Source organism: Aquarana catesbeiana, linkage group LG06 (genome assembly GCF_042186555.1).
Source record: "Aquarana catesbeiana isolate 2022-GZ linkage group LG06, ASM4218655v1, whole genome shotgun sequence".
Classification (NCBI taxonomy): domain Eukaryota; kingdom Metazoa; phylum Chordata; class Amphibia; order Anura; family Ranidae; genus Aquarana; species Aquarana catesbeiana.
Window position 1 is genome coordinate 122,468,744 of NC_133329.1, and position 21,417 is coordinate 122,490,160.

Here is a 21,417-nt window from a genome sequence, read left to right on the forward strand (position 1 = left end):
GAGGCTTGGCAATACTGGGTGTCATGCAGCTGGAAGTTGTCCATTAGCTATTCTGGAAGTGAAGACTTTGGAAAATCCCCGCAAGCATAAGTCAACCTCAGAAGATAAAGACGACAAGCTAGGACACCCTTCACTACTTATGTTAAAGTGTTTAAAGTGGTTGTAAACCCTTACATATACCAAGTGAAGGGACTATCCTCAGGTGATACACCGAAATTAACTGCCTCCTACGGCCATATTGTCAAATGACGGGCGGATGGTGGCTCTTGTTCTGGGAAGATGTTTTATGATGTCCTCCCACTTTTGACGTGCATGCGCGCCTGCCGGGGGGGGCTCGCTCACTGCGCATCACCTATCCCGAAGACCCGATGACGAGGCTCTTTACCCATGTGATCAGCTGTGTCCAATCACAGCTGATCACATGTAAACAAGGAAATGCCGCATATGACGGCATGTGAGGAGAGGAGCACAGATCAGCGGCATTTCCTCACAGGGGAGATTTGCACAGACAATCAGGGCACAGATTATCAGTGTAGCCCCAACAGTCCCCAGCTTTGATACCAATAAGTGCCACCTTTCCGTGCCGCCTATCAGTGCTGCATAATAGTGCCACCTCATTAGTGCCCATCAATGCATCCTGTCAATGCACATCAGTGAAGGAGAAAAATTACTTATTTACAAACATTTATAACAGAAATTAAGAAACGTGTTTCTTTTTTTTCAAAATGTGTTTTTTTTTCGTGTTTTAACAAAAAATTAAAAAACCCAGTGGTGACTAAATACCACCAAAAGAAAGCTCCATCTGTCTCAAATTATAAAAATTTTGTTTGGGTACAGCATTGCATGACTGCGCAATTGTCATTCAAAGTGCAACAGCGTTGAAAGCTGAAAACTGGCCTGGGCAGGAAGGGGGTCAAAGTGCCCAGTAGGCAAGTGGTTAAATAAATCCTCCTACATAAGTTGTACCTGTTTATCTGCAGCCTTCTTTTCTCTATACCCATTAAAAGTGCAGAATTTATAGGCTTGTCTAACACTTAAAAAACAAAAAAAAAAAACAAAAAAAGAGGAGAGCTGAAGTGACACTCTGCAGAACAAAGTGAGGAGAGCTGCTTGGAGGGAGACACACCCCTCTCCACACAGGAACAGAGCTGAGGCTGTCAATCTGCTGGAGATCCCTTCACAGTCACCATTTGTTCTCTTGGGGTCAGGAAAACTTGTCAAAAGTGTGCAAAGGAATGAAGCAGCAGACAGAAATGACACTAGGTGTTCTGGATTGAGACAAGTACACACTATAGAAGGATATGCTTTGTTCATATTTCATGTCTGAGGTTTACAACCACTTTAAGTTAAAAAAAAAATGGAATTCCTGTTTGTCAGGGGCAGGATGGGTTTTTCACAAGTCTCTCTTTTACTCCTAACTTCTAAAGAAAATACCTTTCTATATACAGAAGCGAGAAGGAAGTGGGACTTTATGTGAGGCACACGGGAACAAATAAATAAGTTGGATATATAGAAGAATACAAATTTTTATTGGTTCATAATGCTATATAATTTCATATCTAAATTTTCGCACATTCCTTTATATTGATACTCTTTTGCAATACTTTTGAAACTATTATTACATAATGGTTGACAGTCCATAATGGCAGGGATGTTCATATTTTTAAGCATAATTTTATCTGAATCTGGAAGGGCACTTTATATGAAAGGTAGCTGATCATCTAAGCCAGGGGTCTTCAAACTGCCTTAACAAAGGGCAAGTTTACTGCCTTTAAGACTTAAGGAGGGCTGGACTGTGGCCACTGGGAGTAGAAATGTCCTAGTATTAATGTGTGTCCACAATGTCTCAGGCTTGGTGGTCAGTGGGATTTAAAAATGCAGGAGCAGTGCCCCATCATTGTCAGTGGGAGGATTGAGGCTCCATCGTTGTCAATGGGAGGATTGAGGCTCCATAGTTGTCAGTGGGAGGAATGAGGCTCCATCGTTGTCAGTGGGAGGAATGAGGCTCCATTGTTGTCAGTGGGAGGAATGAGGCTCCATCGTTGTCAGTGGGAGGAATGAGGCTCCATCGTTGTCAGTGGGAGGAATGAGGCTCCATCGTTGTCAGTGGGAGAAATAATGCCCCGCTGTTGGTGTCAGTAGAAGGAATAGTGCCTCAAGGGCTGACCAAAGGCAATCAACACATCCATGGCCCTTGGGCTGTGGTTTGGAGACCACAACTAGAATAATGTTCCCATGCTTTCTCTACTCTCCCTAGTCATTGGTAGTGATTTTCCCACCACCCTCCACTGACAGCTAGGAGAGGAGTGCCTACACCTTGCTCTTCATTTTTAGAATTCTTCTGCATGTGTCTCCCTCTAAAAGTTGTTTTGCACAGTTTTGATGTAAAAGAATGTACTTTTTTAAAACTACTGGGACTAATATATAAAGTTGGAGAATAAGGATGTCTTGAAAATATCAACCATGTTTCATTTACTCGGATCAGGTTACAGAATTTGTATAACCATTAGTGAGAGCTGGACGCATGTGTGCTCCAGGGTTTTTCTAGCAGCTGAAAATTCCGTAGGTCTATAGGCAAGTACTGTGAAGAATATGCAAATGATTACAAGTGTTAATAATTTCCCAAAGGCCAGGAGTGCTGAATAAATGGTGGAATATATTATTAATATTTACATAAAGGTTAATAATATGCTGCGAGTAATCCAAACCACCACACTACTGCATATGGCCATTTTAGCAAATGTGTTTACTTTGGCCACACTTTAAAGGGCCATAAAAGAGCTTAATGTGCATCTCCTAAATAAAACCACTTACAAATTTAGAGCCATTAACTAGTAAATGTTTAAACTTGAACCCCAGCCAAGATTTGTGGGGACAGCTGGACAGAAAGTAAGGGGAAATTGATCCAGTGACACACACAGTATTTGATATTGGTCACAGCGGCATACCGATCCCTACACCGTTTGAAAGTCCATCTTCAATCCTGCGGGATGCAGAGGTGTTCTGTGCAGACTGCATTCTGATCTGTGCAGGTCCTTGCAGTGGCCCACCTGTCATTGATGTATCAGGCTACCTGTGCAGGTGATAACGGCCCTCCGCACAGGTGTACAGAACAATACACCCATGTGAATGGGGTCTTAAGTAGTTCTTGCTCTACTTCTTGCTGAAGTAGAACTCCATTTAAAAGCCAAGAAAAAAATTAATCCCATTACTCGCTTTCAGTCTTTAGCCCTATAGTACTTCTATTACCACCACTAAATGTTCTCAGTCTTTCAGGCTGAATGATACCTATAGACCCATACACAGCCTGTGATTGGACAGTGAAGGAGAAGCAGCACAATGATGAGCTTATCTCTCTGTCATTTTGCTTTTACCTCCTATCATGTTCCTTGTCAGTACACAAACTGACTTCTTGTTCTGCTTTTTCCTCTCCCAGTCTGAGCTTCTCCTGAAGTCTGATACCAGTTCAAATTCAGGTACAAATACCATATATATAAAGTGTGTATAATGGAAGACACCCTTGTTATTTCTTAGTTTTGGATAGCCGTGAAGTGTTAAAACCTCTGTCAAGTTTTTATTGCTGTCTCTGTCCCCACTGGGCAGATTCACCCCTCCTTTTCTCCAGGTAAATATAGATAGAAAGTAAATGGAGATCCTTAATTTTAGAGTTGTTATGGGAGCAAATAGTGAAGGTAAATTTTCCAATGGCGACACGTTTTGGTGACAACTATCTAAGGTAAGAATTCCTCTGATTTTTGGGGAGATTTCATCTTGCTTCCTGTTGCATCTGCAAGACCGTAAGTGAAGGGAAATCTCCCTAATGGGCCACAGACAGCAATATTATCATGATAGGAGTTTCAACCCTTCCCTTCTCTATCCAAAACTAAGACAAAAAGTTTTGGCTATACATACACTTTATTGATGCACTGAATAGAGCGCTACATTTGCTTGTGTCATTTATATCTGCTTGGCGTTCAGTTTAAAAAAATCCAGACAGGGATTCACACCTATGTTCTACAAAACTTTAAAAAAACTCTTTTCTTTTTAAAGTTTTCAATTTTCTGTCAGATGAAAACCCCTTTCCCACCCAAGCTTTGAAGGCACACCTCTCCCTAATCCCCAAACCAGACAAAGACCACTCCCTGAACTCAAATCATCACCCGATCTCCCTCATAGGAGTCAAACTAAAATTTTATGCCAAAATGATAGCCACCCGACTGCAACCACATCTTCCACAAGCAATCAACCAGGACCAAGTGAAGTTCTGGGCAGGGATGAGAAGCACATGATAATCCCCTGAAAACAATTTTAGTAATCCACCATGTACAAACTTCCAACACACCCTCACACCTTCTCTCAGTATAAGCTTAGAAAGCCCTCAATCATTAGTGAATTTAAGGGTTTTGGTTCACCTAGCAATTTTATGGTAAATTACTCCAAATTGAAAATTTGAATTTATCCCTAATCATCCCAGCAGGACACTCTTCCACTAGAATTTCACTTTTAAAAAATGTCCACACTTCCTAAATTACCTTGGGATCCATATACCTGGAGACCTCACCCAGCTATATGTCCTATACTACCTACTTTGCCTACAAAAAAACCATGTCTTAAAGTGGTTGTACACCTGCAGAAAAGAAAAAAAATGTAAAAAAAAAAAAAACCTGTAAGGCAAAGGCATAATGAGCTAGTATACTAGTATACTAGCTCATTATGAAATACTTACCTTGGAACGAGGCGTCAGCATCTAATCCCAATCCACGCCGAAGGAGCTGACATTTTGCCCTTGGCGTGTCTTCCAGGTTCGCGGCTCCGGGGCTGTGAGTGGCCGGAGCTGCGATAATGTCACTCATGCGCGCGGGAGACTTCTTCCCGTCTGCTGGACCTTCAGCCAGGCATTCACAGCGCATGCGCCACTGACGTCAGCGGCTGCATGCAAAGTGAATATCTCCTAAACCGTACAGGTTTAGGAGATATTCATTTTCTTTAATTTATTACTTCTTTTATTATAAATTTGTAATCATTACAAACCAAAATACATTATTATTAGATATAGTACTTATCACTTATACAGTTTGTACATAAATTCCTTATTTCTAACACCTTACATATGGTCAATCCACAGCAAATTCTGAGTTTTTCTTTTTATTTATTCATTTTACCTACAGGTGAGCCTTATTATAGGCTTACCTGTAGGTAAAAATTTAAAAAATGGGTATACACCCGCTTTAAGAATAATGTACACATGGTTTCTATAAAGTTCCAAATGATCCCTATTCCTCATTCTTTCTACCAAACACTGCAAAATCTTTTATGACCTTTTACATAGGGGCGGCTGTGTACCCAGACTATGCTGCACAGTTCTCTACTTAAATTTAAGGGCGGAGATGGTGTCCAGACATGACCCCTCTAATTATACTGCCTCTGTCTTCTCCAGATTGCTAGATTGTGGTTCCAGAAACCAATCTTCCAAGCCATGCATTCATATTTATCAAACTCTCAAACTGACCTCAAAGCCCTTCCAGACCAAAAAATATAGGAGCCCCTGTCCATTCTTAGTCGACGCTAGTGTTTGGGATGTTGGTTTGGTGTGAACTAGAAAAAAAATTCTGCACCCTTGATCCAATAGAGACATTATAAATGATGTTGATGGCATAATCTTGCTGAGGGAGAGGGCACAGACACAACTCTTTTCAGGGTGTCAGATCCAGGATGACATCATCACATCATATCTCTTCCATTGTAGTCAGATGGTTTACTTATTTACTAAAGCTTAAAGGCATTGGTCTGCATTTTTAGGCTTAACAGCAATTTTCTTTTGGTTAAGGGTTGTTGTTCCTGAATGTTCTGGAGACGCATACAAAAAGATATTGATAAGGTAGAATTCATAGAGTCCATAAAAGTCGATCAAAATTGTGCAAATTCTGAGAGACAAAACTTTTTAGGAATGCCTGGACGAGTTTTAATTGACATAATTTCCTAAGGGCAAATTCGCAAGGGAATTTTCCCTCATCTCAGTGAGTGAGGTGAAGCTTTTCTGACTTCCATCATCCAATCATGTGCAAGCTAAAATGCAGTTTTTCTTTTTTCCTTGCGCATGATTGGGTATTGCTAAGTGGATTTTCACCATTGTGCACGCATGCTGTGATGCATTGTTACAATGCGTTACAATGTTTTTTTTGTTTTTTTTAACTCTTCCTTTTATGATACAAAAAAATATTAATTTTACTATATACCCAACAGCATGTTGCGCCAACCTTCCTCTTTTTTTTGCAATGCGAGCCAACGCATTTGTACCATACAAGTGCGAGCCAACGCACTTGTATGGTACAGGAGAACAATTGTTTTCTTAGTGTTGATCAACACCGCTCAATGCATCTTGTGTGAATGAGTCCTAAGGATGTGGATAAGGTTAAGAAGGGCAGTATTTTTAGTATGAAGCTGAGCTCAAGAACACAGGGACATGACCAAAAACTAGTTAAAGAAAAATTCAAAACGAATCTTATAAACTATTATCATAATGAAAGAGTAGTTCATACTCGCAATTGTCTTAAAGTGTAACTAAAGGCAAAACTTTTTTCATTTTGGATGGAATAAGGGAGGGTTATAACCCCTGTCTGATTTGTATGTTTGTTGCGAAAAAAAAAAAAAAAAAGTGCAGCGCTCTGAACAAGGAAATGTCCTGGAAACCAGCATAAAGTCCACAGCAGGGGACTCTGGCTGCAATGTCCTCCCAACACCAATTAAGCAACTGAATCAAGTAAAAAAGCCGGCAACTCCAAATCCATATGCAAATGATTTATTGGTACAGGTTAAAAGAGTACAAAGGCACTGATGCATTCCGGCAAACCGCCTTGGTCACAGCTCAAACATTAAAATGAGAAACAAACTATATATAATGTATACAAGGGACTATACCCATCAAACAGGCAATCAACCAACACTGCCTATCCTGCTGATTGAAAATATTCTGCCAGACTGTCTTAGTGAGAGGAAACGCCACTAAAAAAAGGAAAACATCATAAGGCAAATATAAATAGTATCAGGAAAACAAAAAAACCCAAACTACCCCAATATAGACCTATGAAAAATACATGGCTATATATGAACCATATGAAAAGCAGTATGATAAATCCACATAAATATCATATAAGCTATGGCTTGATAATTGCTTGTATGTAAATGCTACTTCGGAAAGAGATCCACATCATACTTATGATTCATGCCCGTAGGAATCCTTGTAAGGAGGTTAAAGATCCAAAGAAAGTTGCGCTCAGGTATTTAGCTCCAAGGAGGAAGATAATAGCTTAATCCTTGTTGTCAATGCCTACGGTCTTGCCCGCCCTCTCAGGACCATGGGTATCCACAAGTACTAAAAGACAACTAAAAACAAGAAACGGGTCCACCGACCTAGTGCAATACCATTAAAACCATTTATTCAAGGATAAAAAGTGATACATAGAATACTCACAAACGTGTATAGTAAAAACGCATGTCAAACACAGTGTGAACCCATTGTCTATAGGACTGCTAGAAAGCTCCAAATGTGCAAGGAGACCAGATGGCGTCTGTAATGGCTAGGCTGATGCTTTTCGAGGGAGAACCCTCTTCCTCAGAGCCACTGAGGAAGAGGGTTCTCCCTCGAATTGCCTCTGCCTAGCCATCATGGAGCTTTCTAGCAGTCCTACAATAATAATCCATTACTACAGTAGATATATGTGAAATAAAATAATAATAAAAAGATAAAAAGTATGCTCAGTCTCAAATATTTGTAGGTGCTCAGTCCAGAATATTATTAATCATCAATTCCACAATAAAAGTCCATCCTTAGAAAAGTGAAAGAAGTGCTCGTGCCTTGACATCAGAATAATGTCCCCTGGTAATGCTATATTACCACGTGATCTTCTGAGGATGTCACGTGATGATGAATCGCGTCAAGTGTGGTGATATAGCATTACCAGTGGACATCGCCACGCTTGACGTGATTCATCATCACGTGATGTCCTCAGAAGATCATGTGGTAATATAGCATTACCAGGGGACATTGTGGTGTCAAGGCACAAGCATGTCTTTCACTTTTCTAAGGATGGACTTTTATTGTGGAATTGATGATTATTAATATTCTGGACTGAGCATACCTTTATTACATTATTATTTTATTTCACATATCCCTATTGTAGTAATGATTATTTTTGCAAGCGCTGTCTAGCACAAACATATCTTGTGTTACTTGTGATTTTGTTTATTTGATATGGGATAGTTGCTGCACACTAGGAGGCACATTGGCGTAATGGTGATGTATACGGTATATCTCATACAGTAGGTTGTCATTACTGACTAAATAAATATCCTATTAATCTTGTGCTTTCCATAACTCCTCCCTACGTGTGAGATGATCACTGTGTGTATAATCCTTTCCAGTTACTATCCTGAGCGCCTGACGAAGCCTGACTTTACCTTTGCTCCCTGACAGGCTCTGCACAGATGAATTACACCACGGCTGATCAGTTCTCCACGATGGAGCCAAATGTGTCCCTTTCCACTCTGATTCCCAACACAACGGGTCAAACTATGTCTGACAGATCGGAGGTTATATTTAGTATGGACAGTGAGACTGCTGTTCAGCTTCGGACAGCATCCAATACCACCATCGATGGAGATCAATTATTCCTAACGACAGCGGCCGCACAGGGCATCTCCGGGTTGTTTGTGTGGACAGCTCTGCTGCTGACCTGCCACCAGGTAAGGCATTACTTAACTGTTGATTTAATAATGGTTCTAGAAGGGCTGGCAGTATAAAACTCTACAAACATGGGCATTAACTTTAAATTGGATCTAAAACTGAAAATTAATTTTTCTTATTTGATCTGCTAAATATACCACTGAAAGTGTTTTGTTATCTGTTTGATAAGTGTAAAAAATACCTGTTGAACCTGCCAGAAATCCCATGCTGTCCTGTACACTGTGCAGTATAAAGAAATGTTACCAGCACAACTTAGGTCTTCTCTCAGGCTGACAGAACACCCCTAGGTTATGGAGATGTATAGAGTAGGAGGTGTTGTCTATATTCCTATCACACTTTCTGGAAAACAAGGCTCATCAATAGTGGGTGCTGTAACAATTACCAGCTGGATCCTGGAAACTTCAAACAAGTGTACATATTCGCCAGCACACCTAGGATCTACAATCACCGTCCAAAGGTTTTCCTTTGGACGGTGATTATAGATCCTTGGTGTGCTGGTGAAATATGTACACTTGCTAGAGTAGGAGGTGTTCTCCAGTCCTTACACACTTCCTCTCCTAAATAAACCTGCTACCCAATTTCACTTAATAAATAAGTAATATTTTGATAATAACATTGCATAACTTTACTGAAGCAGTGTCCCGTTTAAAGTCCCAAATAGAGAAAACCAATTTTTAGTGATTTATCATACAATTTAGGGATGTGGGTCGGCTGACTTCATTTGCTAAAACGGAAACACCATAAATCCATATTTTCTAGGACAGGAAGTGTGTTGTGCTGGCAGTATCATCTAAGGAATAGTGAGCTGTAATATGTTACATTTCTTGGGTTCAGATATACTTCAAGTTGGCCATACATTGGCAGATCAGGCTGCCAAGACCTCTACAACTTCATACAGCTTTAAACTTGATCATCCATGATCAAGCCCAAACCTGTAACAATTTCTAAGTGCCCAATTTTTTATGGGTTTAAAATTTGTGATTGTGCAAAGTTGCATGCATCTGCATTGTTCAATATCCTCAATGGACTGAGGCTCGGTTCACACCTAAACCGGCCGCGGATCGCACAGCAACGCTGTCTGTCCTTGTTCTCCGTTTCAGGGATGAATCGGGGCAGAATCTTTGCCTGAATTCGGCCCTGAAACAGAGGTAAAGGCGAAACCGCATTTCTGTGCAGTGCGCTCCGCAGCCGCCCTGGAGATATGTGAATCAGCTCCATAGAGAGCCCGTCACATTCTCCTGCTATGCGAATTGTGCGACCCGCATCCAATTCGCATAGGTGTGAACCCAGCCTTAATTTCAACCCAGAAGTAGATGTCAGCCTATACCCGTGCCCATTCACATCTTTACAATTTTATTTTAACCTGTTTTTGAAAATACGGCATTTCCTTACCATGGCATTTCCTTACCTGGTAGCAGGTAAGGAATTGCTGGTGCATTTTTGACCACAGACCTTAATTGAATTTCATCAAAAATGCGTGTACATGCTTTTAAGAAATGTTATTGGGGTGTTTTTTGCCATAACAGGGCTCCTTCCCTTGCTACTTTCCCTATAAGCCTTCATCCACCTGGTCAGCGTGAAGCCATTACGGCATGATTCCTTCCACCATCACCAAGTTTCCCCATAAGCATCATATGACATGTGAGGAAAGTGTCTGTAAAGCATTTGATGATTGAGATATCTTATCCTTTTCACAACTACACAGGCAAACGACAAATAGAGGAAGCAGAAGGCTAAAAGACAGATAACATCTAATGATGTCATAGGAGATATTGTTTGCTGTTGGCCAAAACAAAAATGTCAAAAAAGCATTAAAAGAAATGAAAAGCATATGGACAGATGTGAACTTAAAGTGGAAGTTCAGTCAAAAGCTAACTAAACCTGCTCTCACACTCAATCTAAGCCTATTCTGTCTAACCCCGTAAAGAAGGATCTGTATACCTACCTATTCTGAAGCTGCTTCAGTCCAGTCCCATGATCGACTGTCAGAGGCGGCTTCAATGTAGAGGAGGGACAGCCAACAACAAATGCTCCATAGTAAGTCTATGGGTGACATCATCTTGCAGCCATTTTTAGCTGTTGGCGATCTCTCCTCTACACAGAAGCCAAGACTGGACAAATCATGTGATCAGACCAGAGCGACTTCAGAATAGGTACAGTACGTATACCAGTCTTTTCTTTACAGGGTTAGATAGAATAGGCCTCTTTCACACGAGTGATCTGATCAGGTCCAACTGTCAATTTTTAAGACGGACCTGATCGGAAGGTCCATGAATTCCTGTGGACAGGCGGGTGTAAGTGGACTTGTGTCCATTTACACCCACCTACCTCCGGGTCCGATCTAGTCTGATAAAAACAATGGAAGGGGATCCATCCTCTTCAATTTAGCAGATCAGACTGGAAGGTACTCAGGTGTAAACGGACAGTCTTTTTACTCCCAGCCATCCATAGAATGGAGTGGGCTCTGGTGTGTCTGCTCTGCAGAAACTGAATGGACACAGATGTGTCATCCGCTCGGCAGATACACTAAAGCAAGCTAACCCTTACATCGCTACATGGTAACTTTGAATACAGTACAAAAATAACAGTATTGGCACCTGCCTACATTTATGTGGCCCTGCACAGCACCACGCCTTTCATGGCAAAAACCACAGCCAAGCCTACTGCATTTGTGTACCAGCCTCATTACTATTCATGGTAAAGAGAACTTGTCCTTTAAACTTACTCTTCCCTATATAATAATAATAATAATTCTGCATACAGAACTTTTTCATACCTAATTGCTAATGTTTTTCGAAGTCCATAATTCGATTTCTGGTTTGAATTTATGGGTTATCATTAAAAATATGACAGATTTTATGATTAACATTACTTAGGCTAGCCATACATGTGGGCTGAATGAAAGAAATATAATAGAATCTCCTGCTGCCGGTTATTGTATTCTGAAAGCAGGGTCCTGCAGCTGTGAATACCTGAACCGTGACTGTTCAGCTGCAATTTTGCCCCCAATTCATTCGTTCGTTCCTTAGACTGAAGATCCTCAAGTTAGGTGGCACTGGCAAGGCCACCCATGGATCAAATTTTGGCTGGATCAGCAGGAAACAAACTAAATTAGTTCTGAGTATGGCCAGTTTAAAATATAATGGGGAGAATAAACCTCTCTATTTGTCCTGTTTACCATTAGCATTGAAAGTTGAAGTAAAAGTAAATTTTGGGTTGTCCCCTGAAAAGTAATAGAGTGGAAATCTTCCAACAGGGACACTAGTTCTGGTGACCTGGGGGGTGCCCAAGGGATTCCCTTAATTTGCATAGATTTCCTCTTGTTTCCTATTTTGGCTATGGAACAGGAAGTGAAAGTAAATCTCCTCAATGGGAAACAGATGATAAAAAAATGAACCAACAGGCATTATAACCCTCCCTTACTCTGTCCAAAATGAAAAAAAAAAAAGATTTGCCTATAGTTCTACTTTAAGTATTATATTATTGATGCACCATTTGATCAGTGATAAAACACTTGTTTTTGTTCTTCATAAGAGAACCATGGTCTTTGAATGTATTAATGTTTAACAGTCGTCATGGGAAACAACAATCTTGTAGCTTAGTGAATGAAGCATTCCATGCTCAAAAGCAAATTGTTCCTGGAAATACTGTAATTCTAGATTGTTGGCAACTGTGTTCCATGAATTTTAATTCATTGTATCTCCGATTTCCTAATTTCCTTACTCTTACTATTTTTATCTAGTCACAATTTCCTTTCCATGATGTTCCTATTCTGTTGGTGTGGGAAAAATACTGTATATGAGATAATGGGTGATTGTAGCATGAGGCATTGAGTCATAGCTATCCGGTTGTTAAATTTCTTGTCACTTGTGAGCTTCTGTAATCATGTAATCAGCGGCTGTACATGTGTAATAGGGCAGAACGACTTAGATCACATGCTTTTATTGCTGATTTTGAGTGTTGTCATACCTACAGTGATATCTCCAGTTGCCTCTGGCTGCTTGTATGTTTGCTCAGAGAAGTGACCCTTGTCCTTCATGTAATGACAGCTCCGTGTCTACCTGGCCTTCTCTTCCTGTTAGCTGTGTGCTCACCTATTGATTGGCCATTGTCTGCTGATAACATATTTTGATTTCTCATGGCCATTTCTAACACACCTCTTTCATTGGGTTGTGCAAGCTAAGTGAGAAATTATTACTGTCTAAACACAGGAACAAAAAAAGTAATACGTTGCAGCATACCAGACCTTCGATGTGGTGGCTGCACGTGTTTTCTTATTTTTCTGCAAGCACAGAAAAATCCAGTTCCTTGGAACTTAGGCCCCTTTCTCACGGGGCGGACTCCGCCAGAAGCCCGTTTTCTTAGCGGAGGATTTGTCCGCTGAGCAGGCAAGTGGCTGATCTGCCTCCGTTCCGCTTATGCAGACACAGCCCGCTCACCTCTATGGGCGTTTGGATGTAAACAGAGCGCTTGTCCATGTACTGCCATCTGATCTGATTCACTAGACGGAAGGGGAGCGAATCCCCATCCATCTATTTTTAGCGAATCAAATCAGACTGGATGTAGGCGGCTGCAAATGGACACGTTTACACCTACCGCTCCATAGAGGAGAATGGAGGGACTGATCCGGTCAAAAACTGACAGGAGGACCCAATCAGACCGCTATGTTATGGAGGGGGGGGGTGTTGTAGTTCTGCCCTAGATTAGCGATGCTCCTTCATAGATAAAGTACGGTGAGTGAGTGTTGTCAGTCTAGGACAGGAAATGTTAGTGCCAGGATCACCAGCTAAAGGAGGAAAAGCCTTAAAGAGGTTGTAAACCCTATAAAAAATAAAATAAAACCTGTAAGACAAAGGCATAATGAGCTAGTATGCAATGCATACTAGCTCATTATAGCTCATTATAAAAATACTTACCTGAGACAGCTGAGATTTTCCCCGGAGATTCTTCTGGGTTTACAGGCTCCGGCGCTGTGATTTGGCCGGAGCTGCTGCAGCACAGGGTCTTGAAGAAACGGCACGGGCGGCCGTGTCTTCAGAGCGCATGTGTCAATGGCATTAGCGTATATAGTAAATATCTCCTAAACGGTGCAAGTTTAGGAGATATTTATAGTACCTCCAGGTAAGGCTTATTATAGGCTTGCCTGTAGGTACAATTAAAAAGGAAGACTTTACTTCCTCTTTTAATAAAGAAAAAAATGCAGCCACCTCATCTAAAGGCTTTAAGCTGCAATATAATAATATTTTAATATATTAAATTCTTATTTAAGGATTTAGATGTACTTTAAAGTGACGTGTGTGTGTGGTGTTTTGTTTACTCATGCAGGTCACTTTAAAGTGCATCTATCTATATAATATAAAAAAACTGATAGGGTTTTAACCCTTTCCTACTCACTCCATAAATTAAAAAAATAAAAAAAAAAAGTTTGGCTTGAAAGGAAATTTCTTTCTTTCCTTTCTTCCTCCTCTCAATCCTCCCATCCGTGTTTTTTTTTTTTTTGGTTTTGGTTTTTAGGTTTGTGTCCAATGGAAGAGATTTCTCTTCACTTCCTGTCCCATCAAAACAACAGGAAGTGAGGGGAAATCGCTTCTGTTCTGTGACTACATTTTCTCCTCTCACTTTTAGTTTAAATGGTCCAGTACAAATAGTGAGTATATCTTCCCAGGAAGACACAGATAGCAAATCAAAAGACAGAGTATCTAACCATTCATTCAATCTAAAATGTTTTGGCTTTAGATACGCCTTTAGAAAATCCATTCCACTACTAATGCTTTTTTCTTCTTGCAGATCTACGTTCACCTAAGAAATTACACTATCCCAAATGAGCAGCGCTACATCATTCGGATCTTGTTCATTGTGCCCATCTACTCTTTTGACTCCTGGCTGAGCCTCTTACTCATCGGCAATGACCAGTACTATGTGTACTTTGACTCAGTAAGGGATTGCTATGAAGGTGAGGGAATTAAATATTGTGCTACAGTAACTGCATCAAGCAGCTATAGCTTGACTAAAGCTGGCTATAGATGGACCAAAATTCACCTGGTTCAGCGGGGACCAGCCGCGTTGCAACCCAGGTTTGGTCGCTCCCGCTCGATCTAATGATCAACTTCTGTTGTACAGGAATCTTGGAAAGGTTTTCTGGATCAATGGGCTGCATCCAATGATTAGTGTATTCTGACAGCGGATAGTCTTACTGTTAGAATACAATGTCTCAGTGGGGAGGATCCACCTCATTTGTGTGGATAGAGAAATCCTTTTTATTTTTTTTGTTTTTTTTTGTTTTTTAGCTCATTGGCTGAATGAAAAAAATGATACATCTATGGCCAGATTTAGGGAGCCAACAGAGCAAAAAGTGCAGCTGTTTTTTACTGCTTGCCAACCATATAACTTACATATGCGGCGGCAAGGTGGCTCTGCTGCGCAGATCACGTACCTAGTACACACTCGTGCAAGTCGCCAACGGCCCTCTCCCGCTGTGATTGGACTCGGTACACAGGCAGAATGGCAGCCTGCCTATGTAAACAAGACAGATTGCCGTTCTGTCAGTACAGAAGGCATGAATCCTGTGTCTCTGCTAAGCAGGGGCACCAATCCATACCTTCCCCTAGTACAAGCACCTCCCCTACAGTAGTAAAGCACTGGTCAGGCACACATTTAACCCTTTGATCGCCCCTGATGTTAACCCCTTCCCAGTTTCATTAGTACAGTGACATTGCATATTTTTATCACTGATCACTGTATTAGTGTCACTGGTTCCAAAAAAGTGTCAAAAGCGTCAGTGTCCCATTTGTCCGCAGTCATGCTATAAGCCACTGATCGCCACCATTACTAGTAAAAAAAATCCCATAGTTTTGTAGACGCTAAAATTCTTGCGCAAATTTTAGAAATTTTAGATTTTTTTTATTGGGTATGTTACATAACAAAGTAAAAAATTTGTGTGAAAAAAAGGACATACATTTTATTTGGTTGCTGTACCATATTGCTTGCATCATATCTTGTTTTATCTTACCAGTTTTATTTTTCTTCCCAACAGCATTTGTCATATACAGTTTCCTCAGTCTTTGCTTTGAGTACCTGGGTGGGGAGAGTTCGATTATGACAGAGATTCGTGGGAAGCCAATAAAGTGAGAGTCATTTCATTTGTTTATAGAGTGGCATCTTATTGCAGGTGTTTGGAGTACATACAATTCACATTGTTCTCTGCCTAGGGGAGCTTACTGTACAATGTCCCCAATGTAAGCTTACAGACACAGGCCTTATTGTTCAGTAATGTTTGGCAAAGTGGCAAAGCAGTCTTTGACATCTGCCGACAAGTAGGCACACGGTGGGTTTCCTTGCTGTCTGTGCATACTGTGATTAGTGTCACTAGCTAACCAGTACTTTTCCACTAATGACAGTTTAGGCCAACCTTTCTCAACCTCCTCCAGAGGTTTCTATAGGTTCCTTGAACAATGAGCAAATTCTGCCTCCCATATGAGTAACTACTGAGAGCAGTGATCTCTGCAGTGTCCTACTGACCCTAAATATAAAGAACGTTCTTCCTGTTTGACAATCACACCAATGTACTGTGAGCTGTAGAAGATAAAGTAATAATTATCAGGGGTTCTCTAAAACCAGAAAGGTATTTCAAGGGCTCCTCCATGCTAGAAAGGAAACTGCAAACTGCCCCAAAAAAGACAGAAGGTGAAAGACTAGTCACCAGTATTGCCTGAGGTTTCCTGCAGCTGATATTTTCCCCATTACTCACTTACCATGGCTAGTTCAGCATTGTGTCTCATTATGGAGGCGGCCATCTTGGTAGAGGCAAGATTTTGCCTCCCCGTGCGTTCAGCATGAAGAACAGTGAGCAGCACAGCAGTGACCTCACCAAATTTCACTCCAAATCTCCTGAGCCTTGAGTTGGAGGCAGCAATGCCTTCAATCTCACACTGCAGATACACAACTAGGAGGCTGCAGGCACATTTGTGCCTAGGCACCCTCACATACCGTCTAGTGCACTGCTATATTTAAGATGGAATTAAAGAAAAAGGGTATTTTTTAAGGATACTGCTTGGGTAATATTAACACCTCCTAGATGTTGCCTAAAATGTTATTAGTTCAGTTCCACTTTAACTCTTCCCCGCCTACCCTGGCATCCCTTTAAAAGGTTCTGAATGCCTGGGGGGCAGGAAGGATCAGCAATCATGTGACCATTGTGATTGACTGTTACAGTGGTCATATCTCTGGGAGCCGGTCCCACCAGCTACCAATTGTTAGTTGGTACCATGAGCTGTCTTTGGTGTGAGTGCACTCTTGGCACAGAAACATCAGCCATCCAGTGACGCATATGTGTAGCTTGTGGCCATTAGACCCCTTTCACACTGGAGGCGTTTTTCAGGCACTTTAGCAATAAAAATAGCGCCTGTAAAGTGCCCAAAAAATGCCTCATCTATAATCCCTGTGTGAAAGCCTGAGTGCTTTCACACTGGGTCGCTGAGCTGGCAGGACGTCAAAAAAAGTCCTGCAAGCACCTTCTTTTGAGGCGCTTTAGGAGCGGTGTATCTTGTCGGTGTACAGTGGAACCTTGGTTTACGAGTAACGCGGTTAATGAGCATTTTGAAAGATGAGCAACTTTTTTTTTTTTAAACTCTGACTCGGTTTGCGAGTGTTGTCTCGCAAAACGATCAGAATTCAAGCAAATGAGGGACACTCGGAACGGTTCGGAGCCGTTCGGAAATACTCAGAATGACTCGGAAATACTCTGTTCCCGAGTGTTTCCGAGGCTTTCTGAGTATTTCTGAGGCTCTCCGAAGCCCCCCCCCACCTATGGCCACATGCGGTATTGCATGTAATAGAAATCAATGCGGTAAGAATTATCTTCGTTTCCATTGACTTCTATGGGGAAACTCTCTTCGATATACGAGTGCTTTGGATTACTGGAACGGATTATGCTCGTAATCCAAGGTTCCACTGTATATTAAAATCAATGGGCAGTGCTGCTTTGCAGGCGCTTTTAACCCTTTTTTCGACCGCTAGCAGGGGTTAAAAGCGCCGAGCTACCAGCCGAAAAGCGCCTCTAAATAAAAAATAGAGCTTTCTTTTGGTGGTATTTGATCGCCTCTGCGCTTTTTATTTTTTGCGCTATAAACAAAAAAAGAGCGACAATTTTGGAAAAAAAACAATATTTTTAAATTTTTGCTATAATAAATATCCCCCAAAAATATATAAAAAAACTATTTTTTTCCTCAGTTTAGGCCCATATGTATTCTTCCACATATTTTTGTTAAAAAAAAATCGCAATAAGCGTATATTGATTGGTTTGCGCAAAATTTATAGCGTCTACAAAATAGGGGATAGTTTTATGGCATTTTTATTATTATTTTTTTTTTTTATTAGTAATGGCGGCGATCTGCGTTTTTTATCCTGACTGCGACATTATGGTGGACAGATCGGACACTTTTGACACTATTTTGGGACCATACATCGATCAGTGCTATAAAAATACATTGATTACTGTGTAAATGACACTGCCAGTGAAGGGGTTAACCACTAGGGGGCGATGAAGGGGTTAAGTGTGTCCTAGGGAGTGATTCTAACTGTGGGGGGGAGGGCTTCAAAACACATGACAGCAATCACTGCTCTCGATAACCGAGAGCAGTGATCTCTGTCATGACACAAGGCAGAATGGGGAAATGCTTTGTTTACAAATGCATCTCCCTTTTCTACCGCTCTGACACGATCGCGGGCACCCGGCGGACACCGAGTCCACGGGACCCACGGTCACGGAGAACGTGGCGGGCGCCCGCAGTGCCGCTTCTTAAAGGAGACGTACCTGTACGCCCTTTTGCCCGCCAGTGCCATTCTGCTGACGTAAATCGGCGTGCGCTGGTTGGCAAGCGGTTAAAGCAGTGATGCACCAAAATTTTGGCTGAGAACTGGGTTTTCAGCATTGTGCCGGAAGAAAAAAATGTGCCAATAATGGCTGCTGAAACCGCCCGCGATTTTGCTGCAATTTTACCACAATTTTGCTGCGATTTTTACCATGCTTATGGTGTGTTTTTCATAGGTCATGTGACTCAAAAAATGTATCAAAACGCAACACGGGTGCATTTTTGATGCGTTCTTGCTATGTTTTCAGTGTATTTCAATGGGGGGGGGGGGGGATTTTTGGTATTTTTTTTTTAACTGACCAAATATGCACCAAAAATCATTTTAACACTGCTTCAAAAGGTGCTGATAATGGCCGAAAATAAATTTTATAGTCATTTAAATTCATGATATTAAAAAGTTCAATACAATACAATTATTTATAAAATTTTAAAACCGGTCAGCTTCAGTTTTGTTTTTGGTTCTGGCCAAATGCATCCTGAAGTCACCAGAATTTTCAGTGCACCACAAGTTTAAAGTAACTGTCAACACTTCCATTAAAATCTGTATTTAGGATGCCAAAAATGAAGCTGCAGGGTGTTTTAAAATAATTTAAAAAAAAGCTGCTCTTCTTAGTGGAAAATAAATTCAGGACCCTGGTTGTAAATGAATATGAACCAAAATAATGTATTTGTAATTGAATATGATCTATATAATGTAACAAATACTTTCTAATGATTTAATTGTATAATGTTTTTTTTTTTCTTCTTCAGATCCAGCTGTTACTATGGAACTTGCTGTCTGCAGGGGGTGTCATATTCCATTGGTTTTCTCCGGTTCTGTAAGCAGGTAAGTCTTCAGCACCATTAAGTTACAGAGCATTTATATAAAATTTAGAGAATTGTTATGTCTGAAAGCATTTAAATAAAATGTAAGGGTCTGAATGCATCCCCTATACCCCCTATATCTTTAAAAATAATTAATCCAATTCCATTATCAAAAAGACTTTAAAACTTTCTGTGGAACTAAAACATTTATCATGCCAATATGGATCTTATAAGTACATGTGAGAAAATGTAACTCTCTCTTGCCCCTTCGCTGGATGTTAGGAGTCTGAACCATCCCATATGCACACACTTACTAGATTTTGCCCACTGAGCCAACAGTAGTAGAAGTGCCGTGATTATACTGGAGGAGTTATAGTCTAGAAGGGTTTTGAGTCTAGGTAGTTAGCCTTAATGCTGCTTTCAGGGTCGTATTGCCCATGAGAGTAGCACAGTGGGTACAAACCAGACACTCGATCCCCAGTTCATGTTTAGCCCTATGAATGGTCAGCCCCTGTACAGCTTCATTAGTTATGGTGCAGGTGCACCAAAAAATGTCTGTATCTCCCTTTTCTCCTTGGCCCTATCTGCTTTGTAAAGATTACACGTCACTCAAACCTTAAAATCCTCCATTGGAATGCATACTGACTTACCACTTGATCTGTCCGTTTTTCTTCCAAGCATTGCTGTAGTGCTCCAGTTCATCACATTCCCTTTTAGCCGTAAACTACCTCATGACCAGCGACATAACAGTACATCTCTGGACTAAGGGGTTATACTAGGATGCCGGTATCTGCAGGCATCATCCGTGTTTTTTTTTTTTTTTTTTGAGCCAACGGTCTTCTCTCTTGTAAAAGCAATCCTAGTGGCTAACTAGCCCCTGGATTGCTTTTACAAGCAGCGGGAGAGGACCAGGAAGACCCGTCTATGATCAGCCGCTTCTGCTTGCTGATCATAGACCAAAGACCGTAACGGCTCTGTTCATCTCTATGATATAGGAGACTGGAAATGATGAACATACGTCTCTTCTGGTTTCCCCGGATGTAAACTGTGTAATTTTTAAAAATATAAAGCATTTGATCACACTAATCTTGGTGGGATCAAATGCTAATACGGGCAGAGGAGGGATCTGGGGTCTAATAGATGGGTGGGTGTAAAGCCAGGGACGCTGCCAGTGGAGGTGACGTTTGTAGAGCAGTCTTGTGTGCTAAGCCAGGGACCGAGCAGGCCAGTGGGGTGACGCTTGAGGAGTATCTGTGAGTGCCAAGCTAGGGACCCAGCAGGGTGACGCTTGAGAAAGATACTCAGTGAGAGGATTGGAAGAGCTCCGGAGATCCAGTGGCAGTGGATCAGCGAGTCTAGGTGATAGACTGGGACCTCAGTTGAGTGAGGATCGGAAGAGGAGATTATGGAGAAAGTGAAAGAGTTCATTGCAACCTTTGTTAGAAACTGTTCAAGATTGTTGCCATAAGAGACAGCGCGTCCGGCTGGGTGCCTTTTCCTGCATGGCTGTCTACCTATAGAAGTCCCGGAGTCTGCTAATTAACATTGCAACTACTAAAGGAGATATATATATATATATATATATATATATATATATATATATATATATATATATATATATATATATATATATATACATACACACACACACAGTATCTCACAAAAGTGAGTACACCCCTCACATTTTTGTAAATATTTTGTTATATCTTTTCATATGACAACACTGAAGAAATGACACTTTTACAATGTAAAGTAATGAGTGCACAACTTGTATAACCGTGTAAATTTGCTGTACTCTCAAAATAACTGAACACATAGCCATTAATGTCTAAACCGCTGGCAACAAAAGTGAGTACACCCCTAAGTGAAAATGTCCAAATTGGGCCCAAAGTGTCAATATTTTGTGTGGTCACCGTTATTTTCCAGCACTGCCTTAACCCTCTTGGAGATGGAGTTCACCACCTGTTTTAGAACTTTGAATGTATGATTGGTGACATAGGA

The 21,417-nt window shown here is 41.0% G+C and overlaps 1 protein-coding gene across 5 annotated transcripts in view; it reads left to right on the forward strand.

The window, feature by feature from the left end:
* The window catches only part of TMEM184A (transmembrane protein 184A), a 72,543-nt gene that overhangs the window by 41,416 nt on the left and 9,710 nt on the right, over positions 1-21,417 (forward strand). For all 5 annotated transcript variants that reach the window (XM_073636742.1, XM_073636741.1, XM_073636739.1 and 2 more), the window contains 4 exons: positions 8,474-8,742; positions 14,531-14,696; positions 15,777-15,867; positions 19,363-19,438. In XM_073636742.1, coding sequence (XP_073492843.1) covers positions 8,485-8,742; positions 14,531-14,696; positions 15,777-15,867; positions 19,363-19,438 — 591 coding nt within the window. In that variant the 5' untranslated portion in view covers positions 8,474-8,484. The remainder of the gene's footprint in view (positions 1-8,473; positions 8,743-14,530; positions 14,697-15,776; positions 15,868-19,362; positions 19,439-21,417) is intronic.